This window comes from Melospiza melodia, chromosome Z, assembly GCF_035770615.1.
Source record: "Melospiza melodia melodia isolate bMelMel2 chromosome Z, bMelMel2.pri, whole genome shotgun sequence".
Lineage (NCBI taxonomy): Eukaryota > Metazoa > Chordata > Aves > Passeriformes > Passerellidae > Melospiza > Melospiza melodia.
In genome coordinates, this window is record NC_086226.1 from 58,280,648 (window position 1) to 58,302,866 (window position 22,219).

The window sequence follows — 22,219 nt, forward strand, 5'->3', positions numbered from 1 at the left end:
ATATGCAACATAGAGGTGATGGAAAACTATTGCTAAATTATATTACTTGCATTGTCTTTAACATTTAATGTTCTGTTTGCAAAAGTTAAAGACATTCTTTCTTACACATGCCCTGTACGCAAGTTGTCAAATTTTAATTCTGCTCCCATGAGCACACAGCACTCTGTTCACTGTGTGAACACTAATCCAGCGTTCTGAACTGTGGTACACTTCTTTATCAAACTCTTTAATCGGGAAACAATCTGTACATCAAAACACAACTTCAATATGAAGGTCATAATCTGACCTTTTGCCCCAAACTGAGCATATCTTACCAGTCCGTAGGCTGTAGTTCTTTTATGCTCTTCTGTTACATCAGCTACATAGGCAAATATTACAGAAAAGGTAACAGAAAATATTCCACATACTGAAATCATAGCGAAGTACCACCTAATAATTTAAAAGCAACAATTACAAAATTTGAACTAAGATCTCTTGCTTTTTATCTTACTAATAAGCAAGTTTGTGTTTAAGTCTAGGAGGAGGGTTCCTTGAAAACTAACACAGAACTTTACTAGAGATGAATGAATGACTGTACAGTCTCACTTAAATACTGGAAAACAGCATTCAAATTATTTTATATTCTTCTGTTTACTATACATCAGCCTAAAAGAAGAAGTCGTCCTTTGAGGACATGGTATGCATAGATTTTTACCCTCTTGAGTTCAAGCTACGAAAAATTAACTATCTTAGAAGTTATTTCATCAGCCAGTTAAGGAATAAACTATCAGACATATAATACTGTGGAACCTGAATCTGAATGCATTCAGACTGTAAACAAAATTCTTTTATAATTCTTCCAAGTTTCACAATTAACGTAAATGCAACTAAAGTAGTAACTGAGCAGTACTAACTTGGTTTCAAAGTACTAATCAAACAGGTAAAAGATCTCACTAGCAACAATTATACTTTTCTTTAGCAAATAAATGATAAGGTTCATTTAGCTTTAAAAAAATTTATTACTGTCAGTCATTAAGGGAAAAAATTAACAGCTGGTCTTAAAATAGAGTTAGATGGGATTGTCAAATCCTTGAAAGAAATGCTTTATACTTGTATGAATATAGTTCATATTCCATTATTTCTACTTTTAGGACACACAGTTTGAATACATCTTGAACAGAAAATCTCCAGAATAATGCAATCATGTCTTGAAAGGAAAGCTGCTTTCTTCTTATCTTATTGTCCCCTTCCCATTTCCCCAGACATCTCCTCTGAATATCTGCTGTCCTGACAAGACTGCTACTCCAGTTTGTACCACTTACCATGGGCTTATTCGCATTAATGGAATTGGGACACAGGTGAAGAAAACTGTAAGAAGAAGAAAATATTTTCTTCCCCAAGCATCTGAGAGAGCACCTATTAGTGGAGCACTGAGAAATGACAAAAAACCCTGTGACAGAAGAAAAACAATTAGTATGTCTGCAGCTACATTTCCAAGGCTCATTTTACAATATAAGAAGAGAATAAAACAGATAACTGAAAACTGACATTATTTGTTCTACAGTCTAGTTTTCTGATTCTGATGTTTTATGCTTCAAATCAAACTTGAGTGAATTTTAAAAATAAGAAAAAAGAGATAGCATATGTTTTTTCAAGCGCCATTTGATTCAATATAGAAGTAATACAGACTGCAAAATCTTTAACATCTCCAAAATACAGTCTAGTTCCACAAAAGACATTATCTTAACCTCTATCAAGACACTCAGTGCTAGATTTCAAACCCAAGTTGCCCTCTAATTTGAACTGTCCTAGGAGAGAGCTTTGGGTAACATAACTGCTCTCTGAACAAATTCAACAGCTTAAATTAAACACTTACTGCTTTATACTACATATTCATCCTGTACAGTACATCTGTAAATAGCAAGAACTATTAAGATCATTTGAGCAGGCCTGGCAACTTGAGATCATGGACACCATAATGAGATTCCTGTGGTAAAGGTCAGACTCACATGTACAGTAAAAACAGAAAAAATTAACTAAGCATCAAATACTAGATTTTTCCAGAATTTCATGAAGTCCTAGAATCTAGGCCTCATATCCGTTTTATTACTCAGGAGAATTAAAATAGGAAAGGATTTCACAGGTTTGTTAATTGGGGAACAGTTCCTCCTAATTAGTACATTCTTCATTTATCAATCCAATTGCGCCGTAAGTCCAAACATTAGTAAATGCATGGTTCTGTAAGCACCTTAATACCCTGGAAGCCTACTCTGGCTAACTTTAGCTTACCTCTCTTATTCAAATGTAGTCACACAAGTTTAACATATGCATACAGACTTGCTATACTAAGAAACTGTTCTGTCAAATCCTTACAAACAAACCTGATTTTCAACATTTTCAGTAAGTAGACTGAGAGCAAAAGCTGTAAAGCCAGACTACCAGATCCTTGGAAAGTTACATGTCTTACTCAATTGAAATTACATTTTCTGTTCCTTAGAATCAGATTTCAGTGCCACATGAACTAACATGTTTTGCTGTCAAAAACATTTCCAACATTTCACAAACAAAGTTTTAAAGAAAAAAGACACAGAAGTATAAGATCTCCCCAGCCTTTGATCTCCAGTTTATTAGACCTATTCATTACATTACAGCACTTTTCTACAGGCATGCTCTGCACAAAATCTATGGGGAACCCTCTATTTACTACTTTTAATACATAGTTACATTGCAGTGCGAGAGAAAAACTCAAAACAGGAAGAGGAACATGAGCTTTGTTTGCCTATGAGAACAATGAGAAGATAACTTCCTCTTTCAGTCTGAGACAAACATCCCAAGTGCACTGTGTTCTGCCAGTTCACCATGAAAGACAGCAAGACCAGCAAGCTGATCCTAAGGATGTTATGTTCTTACAGCTAAAAGCAGTGCTTTAGATTTGTTACATGACATAGAGAAAAATAATTTCTGAGCGCTACAAATTATCTTAGTCATAAGTTTGAGCAAGGGCTTTGCAGCCTCTCAGCACAAGAGTTATGAAAGATAAGACTTTACATTAGTTATGCTATAAAACTCTTGCAAGCTTTTTTGCGGCCACAATTCAGCATAATCACTGTGGGAATGCAGTGGTCTAAGTAAGCTATAAATTGCCCTGAATATCTTGAATATCACAGAATGTTCAAGAGCTGATTAAAAAAATAAGACCAGAAAATAAACAAACCTGATGAAAATTAGCTCTTATGCAGCATTTTAAGACAAAATCACAATGATCAAATGCTTCATTTTCTATCTCAATGGTATGATCATGATTGCATTCATTTTCCTCTGACATAAATCATTTAACATTAGGAAGCAGACAACAAAAACGTAGCTTTATTTTCAGACAGATCCTTATCAAAATTGCAAATAGCTACAAGTGGAACCTATTCAAATGAGAGGAATTTAAATTTCTGAGAAACATTCCACTTCTCTCAAGATACTGCCACTTCCGCAGTAAAACTTGAATTCAGCCCAAGAAACAACCACTACAGTAAAAAAATGATTTAAGAATTAACTACATTCTCATTGTTTTGTTATGTTCTTATGGAAAATGTAGTTGAGACAAGTCAAACACACAGAATACTTAGGTCAGAGGTTTAAAAAACATCTTACCTTAACACCTTGAATAAGTCCATTCATTAAAAATGTATGACTGGGAAATGTTTCATGTAAGACCTGAAGGAAGGGGGGAAAAAAAGCACCATTTTAATTATGAGAGACAGGAGAGAGTTAATTCCAAGTTTAAACTTGATTTGTAAAACAGGATAGCTCTATGAAAACTTGTTAGAAAAAAAGGATCTTATCCCAAAAAAAAAAAAAAAAAAAAAAAAAAACAACCAAAAAAACCTGGAACAACAAGAATCAAAGCATCTTCTACCTCTTTTTTGTTTTCACAAGAAAATGTAAACAAGATTTAATATGTATTTATCAGCATAAGTTCCTATGCTGGCAAAGACTGTAATGCACAGATAGTTGGTTTGGGACACTGCTCAAAAAGAGGATCAATGTAAGCAAAAACCATCTCCAGGCAGTACAAATTATAAAATTTTTATGTAGCTGCTTCATTTAAAAGGTTGACTGACAATATTTAAGAGTTAAAATATTCAAGAGTGAAAATATGACTGTCAATATTTAAGAGTGAAAATGAGATTCTGCTAAATTACATTGACACAGAAAAAATAGTGCTATATTCACAACTGAACACACTATGGCTATTAAATAGCCATACAGTAAGAAACACTTCCAATTAGTAAGTAGATGCTTACAAATACCAGCAAGAGTTCTGAGTGTTTAAATACAGCTACGAATTCATGTAAGGTGCTTTATCAGCAGTCCTAATTCAAGGACAAGAATGTTAATCTATGCTAAACAGATTTACCATAAATATGCAAGAGAGTTAAGGGGCCTCACAGGTGCTATCACATTGACTAAAAAAAAATTATTGTGATGTTCAAAACATATATGCACAAAAATTCAGATTCAAACAAAACTCACATTCATTTGCACCTGATATTTATAGCTAAGTGCCACCAATTACAAAAATTACTTATATGTATACTGAGAAAGGGTCACTGAAAAGTATTAGCATCATTTTTATAGGAAGACTCAGATTCTCAAATCATAGGTTTAATCAAAGTGGTGGTTCTCTTACTAATTACTGGTCAGATAATTCTCCTTATTTACATCACTTTTCCCTCCTGCCATCATCCTTTGATTAGGTATTTAAAACAATTTTTCACCTGTTAGAACACTGATTTTATAAACTGAGGAAAAAAAAGATCAGAACTCAAATTACAGATCTAAAAGTAGATGCCTTCAAAGTTAAAGAAAAACAAAACAAAACAAACAAAAATAGGAAACTCAGAGAGTCAAATCTAATTACCTGTGAGCTGTTTTCTAGTATTTTTTCCTGAGAGGTAACCCTTGCTGATACTAAGTTCAAGTTTTTTGATATTAATTTGTTACTTTATAGACAAGAGAAGTTGACAAACTGGTAGAGGGAACTGCTTTATTCCAGTTCTACCAATAGATACATATTCAAAATATATATATACATATTGAAGAGAGAACATGTCATTAAGTAATTAATATTGCTTATGGTAACTTACTAACACTGGTTACAAGTCCATAAATTAAAAAAAAATGTCCATAACCTCTGGGTAGTCTTTGACTAGAATAGCCTTTGTGTGCTTTACAAAGACTTTAAATCTTTTCTTCTCCAAGTATAGTGTCATGAAACTAACAGTACAGTTTTGCTGGCATATGTCAAAAGAAGTGAAAAAGCAATTTAAAATTTAACTTTAAATAATCTCAGCCATCAAACAATTTATTTTCATAGTATGCAACATTTTATTAGACTAAAAATGAACAATGACCTACAGAATCATGGAAAAAAACCACAAAAAATTGAATAACCATGAGCTTTGATCAACAGGCCAGACATTATCATTTCTGCCCTTCCTACCTGACAAACCTGCTTGAGCAGAAGTAGGCAGCTGGCAGAACAAAGGCTGAACATTGCTGATATCACTCTCTACATGATATCTAGTACTGCTAGCTCATAATGTAAGCTACCAGAGGTACATCACAAGACAGGTGCAAAGTATCAAACCAGACTTGAAATTATATAAACCACACAGCAGCCATTCAGTGTTTACAAAGCTGATTACAAAAAAAGATGATTACCTTCAACTATGGACCTATTCCAGTTGGAGCATACTACTGGGCAACTATTGAATAGACAGTTCTGTTAAAATTTGTGGAGGTTTACACATCTGTAAGAATCATGATTTGCATATTTATCCTTTTAAATGAGAAGTGCCAAACTTGGACAAGTTGAAATTGAGCACTTTGGTTAAGAAAAAAAAGCAAAGAAAAAGGAAATACAAGAAAGACCACCCAGTAAGCTTCCCTATATTTTGACAGCAGCAAGACAGGATGAGAGGACAGTCATTTTGTGAGACAACTGCTTTATGGAAATGTGTCAACTGTTTATGTGAACTTCTTTATTACTAAGTAATGTTACGAAGTTCAGCAACAGCCTTTAGAAAAGTTAGGCAAATACATTCCAAGAGTTATGTACATTATCTTACTTGGAGTTTGGAGAAGGAAAAAAATTAACTCTTTCAATCATACAAAACTTTTTTTGCCATGTTTTCAAAGTGGTCTCAAGTAATGAAAACCTGGACTAGTAGAGGTAGACCTTCTGCAATTGCCCACAGGCAGGCCCCACTAAAATGAACGAGATCCATGCTTTCAAATTAAATGCTTCATATCCTATTACCAAACACTCAAATTATCTGTTCACCTAGAAAATAACCAGAACATAATAAATACTTATGAAATCCATTTCTTACATGAATGCCTTTGCACTTGAAGTTACATGCTGACTAAACAGTCAGCCCATGGGAATATACATAGTTAATGAAGGGTTGCATAGTTTATTCAGTTGTTACAAGAGGAAGATTAACTAAACTACGAAGTCTTGAAAAAGCCAGAATTTCCAGAGATACTTTAATCAATAGACTAAACTGGTGTTAGTCTAAAAGGCAAATAAGAGTTAAAGAGCAGTACAGCAGAATTAATTTATTTTTCTTTATCTTCTAGTCTTTCAGCAGTCCAGATCTCAGCTGCTTAGACTTCTGGAATTGAGGTACTGAGATATGCATTACTATAAAGCAAATTAAATCCAAAATCCCTAGAAATTAGCAAATTAACATTTGTCAATACCAAGGCAACAGCTGATGAAATGCATGGTTCTGTAAGCATACTTATATACTTACCGCTAGCATTGGGGTTGTCAAGAGCCCCCAGGCAAAGAATTCCAGGAATATGACCACCACTGCATGGTAAACACTCGGCCGACCAATACCTTGTTGCTAAAAAAAAAAATACAGAACAAATGCAGTGGTTGTACACATCCACTTCATTACATGTGCAAATATCTCTTACAAACATGTTTTGAGCATAACCACTTTTTCAGCATGACCTACTAACCAAGCCCTTGGGAACAACAATAAGCCAAACAAGGGAGGAGAAATTGTTTTGTATTACAAAACAATTAAAGATCTCCAGGGAACTTCAAGTTTGTTCCCTTGAACACCTGCTGACTGAAAAGAATTATTGGCCCTATTCCTGACATTGTCCTGTACTGCTCTCACCTCCAACATGTCTTTAGGCTTTCTCCCACTTGAGCATTATTCACAACCCTTCCACGACAAGGTGACAAATGGTCTACCTCTCCCTGCTTCGTCCACAAGTGACAAGACACATCCACTTCATTAAAATCACAGCACTGCTTCAACAAAACCATGACAACGTACATAATCAGAACAGCAACAATTTTTGTATTTGAAAATGCCAAAGTATGAGACAATAAGGAGCTGCTTATGTCATCTGTACAACTGTTTTCTATTGATTGCTGACCAACTGATTCTATGCTTGTGTCTCCAAATACAGACTTCAGACTGTGGAACTATTCTACTGGTCAACAAGCAACTCCAGAAAGAATTAGCAAACTATCAAAGTACTCATGACTTTGTGAAACTGCTGCCATTCAAGATCAAAGGACTTGATCCCAGATGAGATTAACAAAACCTTTTTATTTAGATAAAATGGGCAGAACCCTTGGGAAAGGTGCATTTAACCAGAACTGCTGTTTGCTTGCTTTCTTCCTGAAAGAGATTTAAGCAGAGGTGCTGAACAATTGAGTGGGCTTCACTGCAGTGACAGCAATTGTTGACAAGAGGAGACTGACAGACATCATTTAGCTAGAGTTCTGAAAGCCTTCAACACAGCTCCATATGACAGACACCCTTACCTCCAAATAGGAGACACATGGATTTGAAGTGTGAACCATCTGGTGGATAAGGAACTGGCTGGATGGATGCAGCCAGAGAGTTGCGGCTCTGTGTTCAGGTGGAGGCTGGTGACGAGTGATGTCCCTCAGGGCTCTAATGTGGGACGAGTGGTCCTCAATACCTTCACTCCTGACACAGACAGTGGGATAGAGTGCAGCTCCAGCAAGACTGCAGATGACACAAAGCTGTGCAGTACAGCTGACACAATGAAAGGGCAGGCTGCCATCCACAGAGAGTGGGACGAACCTCAGAATTGGGCCCACAAGAATCTCATTAAGTAAAACAGGTCTGGGTGCCAGGCGCTACACCTAGGTCAGGGCAATCCCAGACATGAACACAGACTGGGAGAAGAATGAGAGAGGAGCCCTGAGGTGGACTTGGGGGTTATTGTGGATGAAAAGTTGGACATAAGCCAGCAAAATGCAGTCACAGCCTAGAGGGCCAACCACATTCTGGGCTGCATTAAAACAGGAGTAGCCAGCAAGTGAAGGGAGAGGATTTTTGATCTACTCTGCTCTCACAAGACCCCACCTGTAACACTGTGTCCAGCTCTGGAGCCATCGATACAGGAAGGACATGGATCTGTTACAGTGGGTCAGAGGAGGCCACAAAGGTATCAGAAGGCTGGAGCATCTCTCCTATGAGGACAGGCTGGGAGTGCTGGGGTTGCTTAGCCTCCAAGAAGAGAAGAGAAGAGAAGGCTCCAGGGAGACCTCTGTGGCCTCTCACTGCTTGAAGGGGTCTTTTGAAAAAGAGTGACTTTTAAAAAAGGAACAGTGACTTCTTATTGGGGAGAATGTGATAGGAGAAGGGGGATGGTTTAAAAAGAAAAAAGGAGAGATTTAGATTAGATTGAGGAAGAAATTCTTCACTCAACAAACAGTGAGGCACTGCATCAAGTTCTTGGAAGAGTTAAAAGCTAGCTGGATGGAACCCTGAATAACTTCCCTAGTGGATGGAATCTTCTCCACTGGTGGAGGGGTTGGAATTAGACGATCTTCAAGGTTCCTTCCAATCAAAAACATTCCATGATGTTTTAATCTCTGACTACCCCTTGGCACAGTAACTGTTTTACATAGTTTTTGTGTTCCAAAATTATTCTTTGCCTTTCTCCTAGCAACTGTCCTGCAGAAGACTGTTTTTCAGTGTTTCCAGCGAATCCAAGGCCATTTCACTCCAACAGAAGAGTGCAATTTAATAATGCAGAATTCAGTTAAAGGGACACTACCCAATGATAAATATAAAATAAAATATGATAAATATCTGACTCATTTCAGCCAGTGGACACCAGGGTGAGCATGAAACTCAGGATCTTACACCGAACACAAAAAAAAGTCAAGACAACCTATGATGAAGGTAGAGTACAGACAACTTTGGTGTTTCTCCCCTGCTCAAAAACTTTTGGTAGAAATCACATGTTTTGAAAATGCTTGCATTACAAGATTCATTTAACCTAACTATAATAAAAACTGTGAAGAAATTCCTAGTGTTTAAACAGTAAATGCATAGATCTGTAATAATTTTTAGATCCATCAGTTTATCAAAACCTGCAGCAGCAGTGTATTCTAGCTAGTAAGATTCAATGTATTTTCTACATTGCAGCTTGCTTCCAAGCATGACAAATTAAAGAAAACAATTCTCTTTCTCCTGGGAAACAATATCATAGATCAAAGCCTCTGGAAGGATTTCAAGAGTTATTAATATGCAATTTTTAATTTCTAAATAGCAGAGATTCCAAAGGTTATGGGGGTAAAAAAAAAATCCTCCTCATATAAGAAGTCTTTAAGTACTCCTATATAAGGTAATAGGATAACAATTTCATGAATATTTTTTTTGCCAAGATGTCTGCCTGTCAGACTAGCACTTAACACTACAATCAAGTCTGAAGACCCCTTCCACAGCAGTTTCCTCTGAAAAAAGCAAATTTTACAGCAGAGTAGGTAAGGGATGCCCCTGCCTCCACTTTACTTCCCTCTCAACTTTATACTGCTAAGTATGTTGCTGCATCATTAATATCTGGTCTGCATTTGCCAAACATTTTTAATGCCATGAAAAATGAAGTTTTGGAGTGTTTGGAGTTTTTTAATGGTGTTTTTGTTACACACAAATTTGACCTTATATATTTTAGTAGAAAAATGATGTACATACACAGTCAAAGACAAGCATGGAGATTAAAACAGTCTGCAAATCATTTCTGGCAGCATCACACAGCTTACAGTTAGCTGCACCGACCTACTAAAAAAACAGAAAACACCACAGCCTTTTGGATTCAAGCCATGACCTGAAAAACTAAAATTCAGATCTTGAAAGGAACATGTACCTGTTCAAAATAAGATAAGCATTCTATGTCAAATATACTAGCACTACCAATATATGATCCACTTTAACTATAGTTGATTATTTTATTTCCATTTTCTTTACAGCATCCTAAATATGTAGATTAATTAAAAATCTTGTGCCTATAGTTGACTATTTTCTTTGAGTTTTCTTTACAGTGTCCTAAATATGTAGATTAATTAAAAATCTTGTGCTAAGGGCTGCACTGGAAAATTAAGATCATGAAACCAGGAAAGTTTACTGACATTATCAAATGGACTGATGAAGACAAGTTACTTCTGAATGTTCATCTTTACTGTAGCTCCTCTATCACAGAGGCTTCCAATTTTTAATCAAGCATCAACTTATTTTTTAAGAAACCAAAATAGTTTATGATTGATCATGTACACAGCCTGGTCCACACATTTAAAAAAAAATCAATGAAAACTCTTTACTCAGTTCAAAATCAAAGAGTTTTCTAAAAACATTTCACACTTGCCTTTTTCATAAAGCTGTATCAGAACTACTGGGTGAGGTTCATTTCTGCATTAAGAAAACACCCTGCAACAAAACTTCATTAAATTTACACAAAGAACTTTTGAGTATGTAAAAAATGGTTATAAACCTTGAAGCACAGGACCTTTAGGTTTCTTGAATAAACAGCATTGGAATAACCTACTGAACTCCTTATGATTAAAAGGATTTTTAAAGGATTTGAGAAATAGTGCAGATATGGTCAACATAGAAGTTGCATGCCTCATTCACTGCCCTCAAAACTGGAAGTGTTTTAAGTGTCCTCAGAAAAGCCTTAAAATTGTTAAGGGCTTATTTTTTACTCACATGAGTAGAAAATACTTTTCTACTTAATGTGACGGAACTGTGTGTGGGCTGTGAAACTATGTATCAACATTATAACAGCCTTCAAATGCAGCTGTTTGTCAAGGTTTTACACTTGCACAATCATTAATGAGCAAAACATTACTTCATCTCAAATGCTTAACAATACAAGTTTTAGGCCATCACTGTAAAATCTGAAGCTCTGAAAGTTCTAACAAAACATCTGTTATTTCTCCAGTTTTACATTTTGCTCCTTCAATGCCTCTTTTCACTGCCCAATTCTAAAAAAATCATTTTTTTCTTCTGCCTTTCTTGGAGTCAGAGTAAATCTGAAACTTAATTTGAAGGAAGCTGGGATAACTACTGGGAGGCAGTACAATCTTTTTGCAAAGCTAAACAGCTGTTGAACATTCATAAATCCATGAAAGAATGTCAAAATGATACATCCAGTTGGTAATAATTGCTCATAGACAAGGAGGAGGAAAATGCATTCTAGTATTAGTAACAATACCTTATCTAAGACATTCTGAAGAACGGCTAATACAATTCACCCTAAAATACTCTGCAGCAAAATGCAAGCTTATAGCCAGTCCTAGATCTGCAGAGCAAACTAAGAACAGGCAATATTTATTATTCATACAGTTTTTACACAACTACTTATCTGTTAATTCAAATCTATAACGTAATAATTAAAATTACTTGAATGCCTCCTAAAGCATCTTAACATCAATTTAAAAAATGCCTCTTTATTTTTCTGAAGAAATATGCTTTTTTCAGAACAAAATCACTTGTCACTATTCAAATCCTGAAGTCATCCAGAGCACCTTTTCAAATTTTTTCTATTTTGATGAGGGCCTCACAGTGCTGCTAGGCAAATTAAGCAAAAGTTTCGACTGGATAAATAGGCTTTTTTTCCTCTCATAAGGGTGAAGCGGCAGAGCTGGACATGAAAGGTTTGTTTCAATATACACCTGGAAAAGCCCTGGGCAACCTTCTCAGGTCTCACTGCTGATCCTGTCCTGAAGAGGAAGGTATCTCCCTAAAGTACCTTTCCAGTAACATAATCCTATTATCTTTCAGGCAGATAACAACCAAACTCAAACTGAACTTCTGAATTGCCAACCACAGGAACTTGCTTTTGTCCCCCTACACCACCCCCTGGGAAATCCCTTCCCACCAAGCGCTAGGGTCCCTCAGGAGAGCCCACTAGTTGCTTGTTCTATTTGCAGTACAGACAAACTTTTGCAAAGAGCACTCACTGTCCTACAATAGGTAAAACAACATTCAAATTAATCTGTATGAGTTTAATTAATTTTTTTTCTAAGTGCCTACAGAAACATTTTCCAATACAAAAATTAACTGATTCAAACAGTCATTTTTCATACTTCCATCTGCACTGCAGTCCACTATGTCAATTCTGGTATCTTCAAGAGGAAAAGAACTGAATTAACAGAATCAGTAAAATACTCCAAGAAACATGCTTTCATGTATCAATCATTTAGATTTTGAAGTTCATGACAAATTATAAAATTCATTCCCTTTACACACTTATCTTCATTACTATTTCATTAGTTTCCCCCAAAATACAACCATTTCAAACGCAAACTTCTCCTGGTACGTCTCACTACAAGACTATTTAATCATTTTAGCTTATTCTTGAACAAGTATTATGCCACCAATCCATCTCACTTCACGATGGATTCTCCTTCTTCCACACGTTACCCAGATAGAGACAAACATGCAATATCCCCAGAAAACTTTCTAGTGACTCTTTTCTTTAATTTTCAAACAGAAGCATTTTGGATCCACCTTAATTCCAACTGTTCACCAGAAATGCTCTACTTGCTGGAATTTTTGTTGGCAAAAATTCAATGCAAAAATACACAGAATACAAATGAAAGTACTTTCCAATCCAGTACAGCATTTTAGGTACATCTTGTGAGCTGCAATATAAATCATAACTAATTCAGATTATACACTGTCCAAACTTGTATTTCAGTTGCAAAACAAACACTTTAAGCAGATCTGTATCTGGACTGGAAGATCATAACAGACTTTCTTAACAGAAAGCTAGACTAGATCATATTGCACAGGTCTAGACTATCAGAACAACAATTCATTCAAAATGGACAAGCCAGTGAAGATTTTGCAAAGAGAAATTGTGTCTTAAAGATTCCTGGAGTTCTCAAAAGCACATGTATAGATAAGGCAGATCACACCAATAAGCTTTCCAAAAATTCAGTAAGAACACTCAAAGATACTCACTAAAGACTCTTCAAGCAAGCAAACTTTCCACAGGAATCAAAAAGAAAAGAAAAGCAAACACACACATAGGGAAAACAAACAAACAAACAAAAAAAAAAACCCTCCAATCCACAAAAAACTCCAAAACACGCACAAAAAAAAAAAAAAAAAAACCAGGACAACCCAAAAAAAAAAAAATAAATAAACTGACTGCAATCTGTTCATACAGCACAGTGACATTACCGGATGACTCCTACTGCTCTGTCCTAGTGCCTACATTGGTCAACTCATTCAGAAGTGAGCTGTAAAAAAGGATGAAAGTGAAGTGACAAAGGTCACTGACAAAAAGCAATTCAAAGCAATTCACTTTGGAAGAGTTATAGGGCAATGAGGGCAATGGCAAAGAACAACAAAAGTTTGTGGAATGTATAGAACAAATTAAATGGCAGATGGAAATTAATGTATATTACTTTAAGCAATGCAAACAAGAAGAAACAATTTTAATTCCACATATAAGATGATTACAACATAGGAATGTGATCCTGGAAAAAAAGAATTCAATGAAAGAAATGAATCTAGCATTCAGAAGTGGCTTACTATCACATGTTCAAAAGAACTTCCTCTGTTAGGAAAAAGATTATCACTATATTACTGCATTAACATGTGACGTGCCTGCCTAGCTAATCCTCTTCTTCTGATGTTCTGACCATTTTTAATAGCTCCATATAAAGATCCTCCTCTTATCCTATGACTGTTTCGTTCAGAAGCTTTAAGCAATATTCATTGTTGAATAATCTATTTTACAGAAGCACAAGAGGCCCACAGAAAGAAAAGGAACACTACCAAAGATATGGTGGAATACTGAAGCAGCTTCCTCCAAACTGCAATAAAAATATTTGCAGAAAGGTTAAATGTGATTCATTGAACTGGGACCGACATGATACGAAGGGTGTTAAAAAAATTTGCCACCACCTCCCTACACTAAAATACAAGAAAATAAGTGGCACTTCACACAATCTATTCTTAAGGTCTAAAATGTCATGCCATACTGTATTTCCTGCTGGGAACACATTCCTGTTTCAGTTTAGACTGGACAAGTTTAGAAGCAGGAATATTTTAAGGCATGTAAAGCATGAAGATCATTTCTGGTTCAGCCTTCATTGCTGAAGCCACTGAGGTAGGAAGATCACCCAAGAAAACAACTGCCATACATCCTGCCACATTCTGAAAGCTCCGCTCTCGACAGTGCCTCATTGCTTCATTAAAATACTTCATACACAAGTAACATATAACTAGCATATTACACTACAGCAAGCTGGAAGCCAGTTTATCTGTTTAAGTTTTCTTTGTAAAACTTAGAAATATGTACAATACTGAGAAATTCCTCTAAAAAGCCCTGGCTGCTTAGTTAATACACATGCTTCTCCATAGTGCAGATAGTTACTCAAAGTCCTTGTGCAGCAGGCGAGGTTAGGATCTTTATGACTAATTATATAACTATTACTTGATAATTTAAGTTTTTACTGATCTAGCCTACAGTGCTTTTCTTGGAATGCAACAACATCCAAACTGATAGAATCCAGAGCATCACTAACAGTAGACTTGTAACAGCAGAAGCGCCCTCTCAGCAAAAATATAAACCAGAATAATTTGTTTTTAAACAGAACAGCTAAACATTCCTGGTAACAGTTCAGACTTTATGTCAATCTGACAGGATGGGAAGATTCAGAATTACACTGGCAATCTTGAGAATGTAATATCGTTCATCTCTAATCATTCACATTTAACAGTAAAAAATAACCTGTGTGGGAGAAAACAGTGCTCCACAAAGGACTTAACACACAAACTCACAAATGAACTAATAAAAACTATGTTTTTACCACCAGCAATATAATTTAAATTCTACAAGCAAGAAATTTAAGAAACCAGCTTACTGAGTTCAGACCTGTTTCAGTAAAGTCTCATAATATTAAATCATGATGCCTTAGTTTTACTGTGCTGTATTTTTTATGCAGTATAAAAAAGAAAACTGCTAACACTAAGGGCAAGAATATATAATTCTTTGGGCACATATAGCTGTGCTTCACTGTGTAAAGCAATAAAAAAATTTATATAATAAAGGCTGGCAAAATTCCAAGATGTACAGTTCATAATGTTTATATTATCTTTCCAAAATATATAAAGGTCTTGGGCTTCATAATAGTTGTGACATTTTGCAGTGTCCAAGAACATGAAACTAACATCTGATTAATTCTCAAAGAGGTACAGATGTGTGGCTTTTTATTTCATACTCTATTTAGGATTTCTTCCACAAAAGCACTTTATTTAGACAGAATGACACTATTTTGCTGAAAAGTTTCCTTAGTGTGACATTTTACCGGCAATAGGTTGCCCAGATATGAAGTGTGCAGTGCAATTATTCTGAATGCCGTGCTAAGCTTTATACTACCAGCATTCATAATTCATATATAACAAGATTGCACAAGAGATAACAAAATGTCCCATGGCATCATCTACTTAAATTTCTGAGGCTCACTGAAGTCATGGTAATACAGCCAAGAAAAATTATTTCATTCCACTGGAATTTAGTTAAACATACTGTTGTTTAACTATTATTAATTTTTAGGTAGTAACTCAATTCATAAGTCATTTGTTCAGCATTTGTATTTCAGCTCTTCAATTCAGTGAAGCCAATGCATTCAGCAAGGTGAGGTTAGTTACAGCTACATCCAAAACCAGAAGCTTCTTACACCCAAGATGAAGAGATAAAAGGAGAAAAACTTGCACAATCTGACAGACTTTGTCTTACTGATCTGATACGAAAAAAGAGTAAAAATAAAAATGCAAAATTAAGACATTCTTCGGAGACCAAAGAAGCACCTCACAAAAATTCACGTCTGGATTTATTTCTTCAGCAGCAGTCCAAGTGGCAAGTTTCCTCTTCCAAATGCCTGGGATGCACTCCCACTGAAATCAAGCAGATCTCTGCACCTACATCTGAAGTCATGACCCAACCCCTCATATTTTACTGTGAATACGCTCTTTCAATAAAGTCTAGGCAGACAGAGTTGTAGCAATATGACAACCATGTGAGAATCACAGGGAGGTGCAGGAACTGCAATTACAAAACAGACTGTTCAGTCAGTAACAGATGCAGACCCTAGCATGATATAACTGCACTACCAAGATAAGGCTAGAGCCCCATACGGTCTGTATCTAATGAGATGCTTTACAGGATCACAAAGTCTTCCAAGGACACAATTAAGAGGGATGGGACAAAAAACACACTCAGAAAACCAAATCTCAGATCATTTTACAAAATTAAGAATTTATGTCATTTTGAAGCTAAATTTTCAAACTTACAGAAGAGCATATATTAAGTACTCAAAAGCATTTTTTAACACTTAATCCAACTTTATCAGATCCATCCATTAATTTAAAAATGGGTTAGTGCCTTTGTCAGTTATAGATTTCATTTCCATTTGAGTTTTACTTTTCAAAATTAGAGAAAAAAAAATCACTTCTTTAATTTCTTTTTAAATTTCCCTACCTGTACCTTCCATTTTCAAGCCTCTGTTCATACATCAAAAAATTCAACTATTTTTCTTCTATATAGTTAGGAGATCAATCCTCTGTTTCTTTCACCACATCTTCTGAGCTAATAAAACTGAAACTTTCTGTTTCTTAACTAAAACATTAACTTTTCAAAACTCTTTCAGACATAGTTGTGTAGTCTAACTTCAGATTCCATATACACTAGACTCTTTAATGACACAAATCTGAACTGCAATTCTACCATACAGCAGACACCAGCTGCACTTCTTGAAGAGTCCAACCTACTTTTTGAAGGGCATAACCACTTCTAAAAGACAACTGAAAGACTCAAATACAGAAGTGGTACACCATAAAAAGTGTGAAGCTATCATTTTGGAATTAACTTACATAAAAGAGATTACTTTACTAATGAATTCCACAGAACATTTTTCTACATCTTCATTGATCATCTACTAAAAGCACCTTAAGCTCTTCATCAAATACAAGTAAGGCAGAAAGAATGCATGTGTATCAAACAGATGGTTTCAAGATTTTTTTTTAATCATCTTCAGCTGTAACTACAATATCACATTAATGCTACACTGTTAATGTACTAAATATAACAGCTAAAAATACTTCTTCACCTTCACATAAAACAGCCCACTATCTTCTCTCTGACAGCACAGATGCTTATCTGTGGGAGGACAGGTAACACACAAAGGAGATGCTGACTCCCTGACACAAACCTAACACTGTTTTATAACTTTTGGCACATGCAAAGCTTTCAGCACACCCAACTTTGTGAGCAAACTAATACCAAATTATTCAGGTACACATGAACATAAATATACCTCAAGAAAAATTATTAACAGCTTGCAATTCAGATGCAAAAAAAAATGTATGTGATTTCAATTTGCTGAAAAAGATTCACCATGGTAAGGCATTGCCTTGTTTTGCACCGGTACCCTTTTAAAAACTGTTCGCCAGAATCACCTGTTTTATTACTTTGCGCCTTCCCCTGAGTTCTCCTACTCCATCTTGACCGCTGGGTTAACTCCAACAAAACAGGATGAGTTCTATCGCCTCAGCCAGTTCCATCCTGCCTGAAACAAGTCACCTGTCATCTACTGCAGAAAGCTCAAGGTCTGTGACCTCTGAGCTGGTTTTAAGGCACCTTGTGAGCACACTGACGTACTTAGAGAAAGGCCTAAGCCTTTTTCTTCAGAAAGCAATTAGGCACGGCTACCACACGTACAAACGCAACTTTGCAGCGAGGGCGCGGATCAGTCACTCCCTCCCAGCTCCTCTTGTCGCACAAGATCTCAGCGCCCAGTGTGAAGAGACGAAACAGAAAGCACAGCCACCTACAGAAACTGCATACGGTAACCCCGTGGGTAAGGTTCAGTACGGAGCACCTTCAAGAGCTCTTAAGGAAAACTGAAGTTTTACCTTCCTGGCACCTCGGATTCATACATTTTAAAAGAAAACTTATTTACAGCCACCTTCTCACAGGTGCTGTTACGCAGGTTACTCCGCCCGGGATAAAGCTCCTAAAGAATGTAGCGAGGCTGTCAGGGTCGGGCAGGGCAAGGTAGGACAGGGCCGACTCGAAGAACCCGCCGCACCTCAACTTCCACAAGGCATCCAGGGGCGGGACGCTCCAGGAAACACCTCGGCAGGCAGCTGAAGGGGAGCTGTCCCTCACGGCCGGGCCGGGCGCTGATACCCAGGGGCCGCCCGGCCCAGCCCGTAACGCACGGCCGCGCTCAGCGCCGGCAGGAACCGCACGCAGCCGCAGCCCCCGCCAGCGCGGCGGAGCCCCCGCTCCCATCGTGCACTCACCGCGCCACCGCCGCCCGCCGTCAGGCCGACCCTCTTGCCCAGCATGATGCAGCCGCCCCACCTGGCGCCGTCGCCGCCCTCCCACGACGGCAGCTGCGACGACGACGCCGGTGGCGGCGGCTCCTCCTCCTCCTTCTTCTTCTTTGCCGCCCGGTCCCGGGCTGGCGGCGGCTCCGGCTCCGGCTCGGGGCTCATGTCGCTCCCACCATGGCCCCTCCCGGAGCGGCCGGGCCGGGCCGGCGGCGGCTGCAGCAGCGGCCGCCTCCGCCGGGCTCACGTGACCGCGCGCCCCGCCCCTCGCGCCGAACCGCCCCCGCCCCTGAGGCGGATTCGAACGGCGGCGCGCGCGGCAGCCAGCTTCCCCCGGGAATCCGGGTGGGCGGGCCGGGAAGGGAAGGGGCTCCCGAGGCCATCGAGCCCGAGCCACGACCGACCTCCACCCTGTCACCTAGACCATGGCACTGAGTGCCACATCCAGCCTTCCCTTAAACCCCCTCAGGCTCCGTGACTCCACCACTTCCCTGGCAGCCCATTCCAATGCCCAGTCACTCGTTTCTGTGAAGAATTCTTCCCAATGTCCAGCCTAAATGTCCCGGCACAGCTTAAGCCCGTGTCCTCTTGGCCTGTCACTGGCTGCGGGGGGAGATAGGCCGGTCCCCACTTGGCTACACGCTCCTTCCAGGTGGTTATGGAGAGTGATAAGGTCACCCCTGAGCCTCCTTTCCTCCAGGCTAAACACTCTCACTCAGCCAGTAACAGGTATCTGTGAACTAAATGGATACACGAAATTATTTCTGTTATTATACAGAGATTAGTAAATCAACATATTTTCTTTACATTTCCTTGCCAGCCCAAGCCAACTGTGTGTAGAATTTGATGCTTGCTTTCCACTTTTTTTTTAGTAGCCTAGAAGCTCTTACAAAACTTTTCATTTCTTCAAAAATAGTCACCATGAAATATAACAATATTTTTGCTCTTTTCAAGACTTAACCATTTTTCTACTGGCTTGAAAGGCAAGGGATTTTTCCCTGTACAGTTTTCAGTGTTTGTTTTTGTTGTTGGTTTTTGTATTGAGGCTTCCAAGGGATGAGAAGCTTTTAAATTCAGATTCCTCAGTCAGAAAGGTATGAATTTATAAGCTTGATGTATCAGCAAGAAACCTGTCTACCATGTAAGGTTCATGTAAAATAAATTACTTAAATTCATAATTGTATTTTGAAAAATTCACCATTAAAATATTTACATATATAAGTGAAGTATTTAATCCACTTTATATACAAACCACTATTAAATGAACAGCTGTAATGACTTTTGATCTGGGTTCAACTGACCCGTCAACTACTTTATGTCCTTATTGCATACAGAATGTAAAGTTAGAACAGTTTTGTTCACACGCTGAGCTACATATATAATCCTTATTAGGAGCTGGTTATCCAAATAAGTGGAAACAAGGCAAAGAATAAATACTGAGTTTATGAAGAGATGTTAGAAGTACAGTTCCTCCCAGTTCTGTGCTCTATGCTTTTTAGAGTATTCTTAGCAATATTTTTAAGCTATGTGGAGGGGCATTAATAACAAAGACATAGAGTTTATTAGAGAATGCTATTCAGATTAATCAAAACTATAAAATAGAAATACATTATAGAAATACAATGAACATGAGTGATTGTTGAAATGTCAGCTGAAAGTGTTGGTAAGTGAAAATAGGTCCTCCTGGGGAAAAGAATTCTGAGTAGTCATTGGGTTTGTAGATTTCTAAGTCTATTTCTACTTCAAAAAGGTACTAGAAACTGCACAGATAGTTTTCTGAGATAATTCTTATATCTGGCAGTAGCTAGTCGATTGCTAAGAGAAAATAAAAAATATTCTCTCAAATTTAAAACTCTATCTCAGGTACCTGCAAGTTTTTTGTATTTTAATCTATTTTTTTGGAGTTAATGGAGTTAAATTGCCTGTTTTATTGAAGAAAAAATATGAACCAGATCTAATGGAGCTTTTTCACATAGTTTAGTGAGGTTTTGTGAAGTGTGAAACACCTGTAACACTGTTTGAACAAAGTATCTCTAAGCCGAAGAATGAAGTCCCAGATTAACAACATTGATTGAAGGTGAATCATATGTTGATCTCAATAAATCATGGCCAAGAGTATCCCAAGGAGGATGCCCTTGGGATGGCTGGATGCCTGAGATGCTATCCCTGCATTCATCCATGCCATGCCACCCTGTGCTGCTCTCTCCCACTGGCACTGCTGGTGCTCGGAGCAGTCATCTCCAGGCTCTGGCACAGAGCTGGCAGCCAGGCACTGCTGCTCTCGTGGACCTCAGGTGCCAACAAACACCCTGCACACAGCCCGAGTGCCCTCCTGACCAGGGAGCACTGCTACTGTCATGGCAGCAGGGCCTCAACTCCGAGGGGCTGGATGGCACTGAGGGCTCTGCCCGAGGAGTGGTAGAGATGGTGTATAGCCAGCGTTGGAATGCACGATGCTGCTGGCCTGAGCTGGATGCTGCTCTGTGGGACAGCTGGGCCAGGCTTCCCCTTGCTGGGGCAATGCTCAACTCCTGGATGTGGCTGGGTCATCCTTTGTGTCCTTGTGACCACCCACAGCAGGGATATGCTCTGAGGGTTGCTACTGCCTCTCTGTGGGAGACAGAACTGAATTGACGCCACTGGGTAATGACTCAAAACATTCCCCATTTGTGGAAACCTGGGAGCTTTGTTGAAGACCAGCTTGAAGATGGAAGAGTTGAGCTTTTGACTGTGTAGTAGCTAACCTCTGATGTGGTAAGACAGAGAGTGACTGAGAGGTTGTGAGTGAGATGGGAAATAATCCTGCCAGGGATGGGGCCTCTTGTCATGCTAAGTTGTCCTCCCTTGCACAAACCACCATCCCCCTTTTACCCCCTGCCTCTCCCCTTACTTTTCCCTCCCCTCCTTCCTCTCTCACCACCCCCACCCACACCTCCCCAAGCACCAGGGACATTCATATGTGGCCTAAGGCTCATATGGCTAATGGGCCATAATGGGCCATAATTGGCTCAACTGCCCTGGCGTGGACACCCACTTGTCTTGGGCAACTATGTTTTCTCTGAAGGTGTCAAGGGCACCCAAAGTGTCCAGTGATCCACAAAATGACATGAAGCTCCCTGCCCCCAGAGGCAGGCAGCTGGGCACCTGGACATCCCACCTGAACCTGACTATAAACGAAATAGATTTTGTGTTCAGCAGATTTTCCTGGGGATTTTTCCCCATCAGTTTTTTGGTACTTCTCCCAGCATCCAACAGACCACTTCTGCAACTATCACTTTGACTGAGATTGCTCAGCAACCAAGTCTTGGTGAAAGGCCTATGGGCGGTGAGAGCTTCACACTCTTGTGCTTTCTCTTTCTTTTCCCTTGTGCATGTCCTTGGGTGATGTCACATTTTCATATTGCAATGCTTCCTTGTTGTTGTATTACTACAGATAATACTAACCAAAACTGCTACGTACCTGTTTTTCTTTAAAACCAAATTGCTCTATGTTATAAATGGGTAATGAGATGGTTCACTCTCACAATTAAGAGATGAATATTATA

The 22,219-nt window shown here is 38.3% G+C and overlaps 1 protein-coding gene across 2 annotated transcripts in view; it reads right to left on the reverse strand.

Annotated features, from left to right (window-relative positions):
• LOC134431655 (hippocampus abundant transcript-like protein 1) overlaps positions 1–18,854 on the reverse strand; it is a 47,615-nt gene extending 28,761 nt beyond the window's left edge. For both annotated transcript variants that reach the window (XM_063179755.1, XM_063179754.1), the window contains exons 1-5: positions 18,645–18,854; positions 6,795–6,890; positions 3,625–3,687; positions 1,302–1,429; positions 315–429 (exon numbers count right to left, since the gene is read on the reverse strand). In XM_063179755.1, the coding sequence (XP_063035825.1) occupies positions 315–429; positions 1,302–1,429; positions 3,625–3,687; positions 6,795–6,890; positions 18,645–18,839 (597 nt within the window). In that variant the 5' untranslated portion in view covers positions 18,840–18,854. The remainder of the gene's footprint in view (positions 1–314; positions 430–1,301; positions 1,430–3,624; positions 3,688–6,794; positions 6,891–18,644) is intronic.
• Between the last annotated feature and the right edge of the window lie 3,365 nt (positions 18,855–22,219).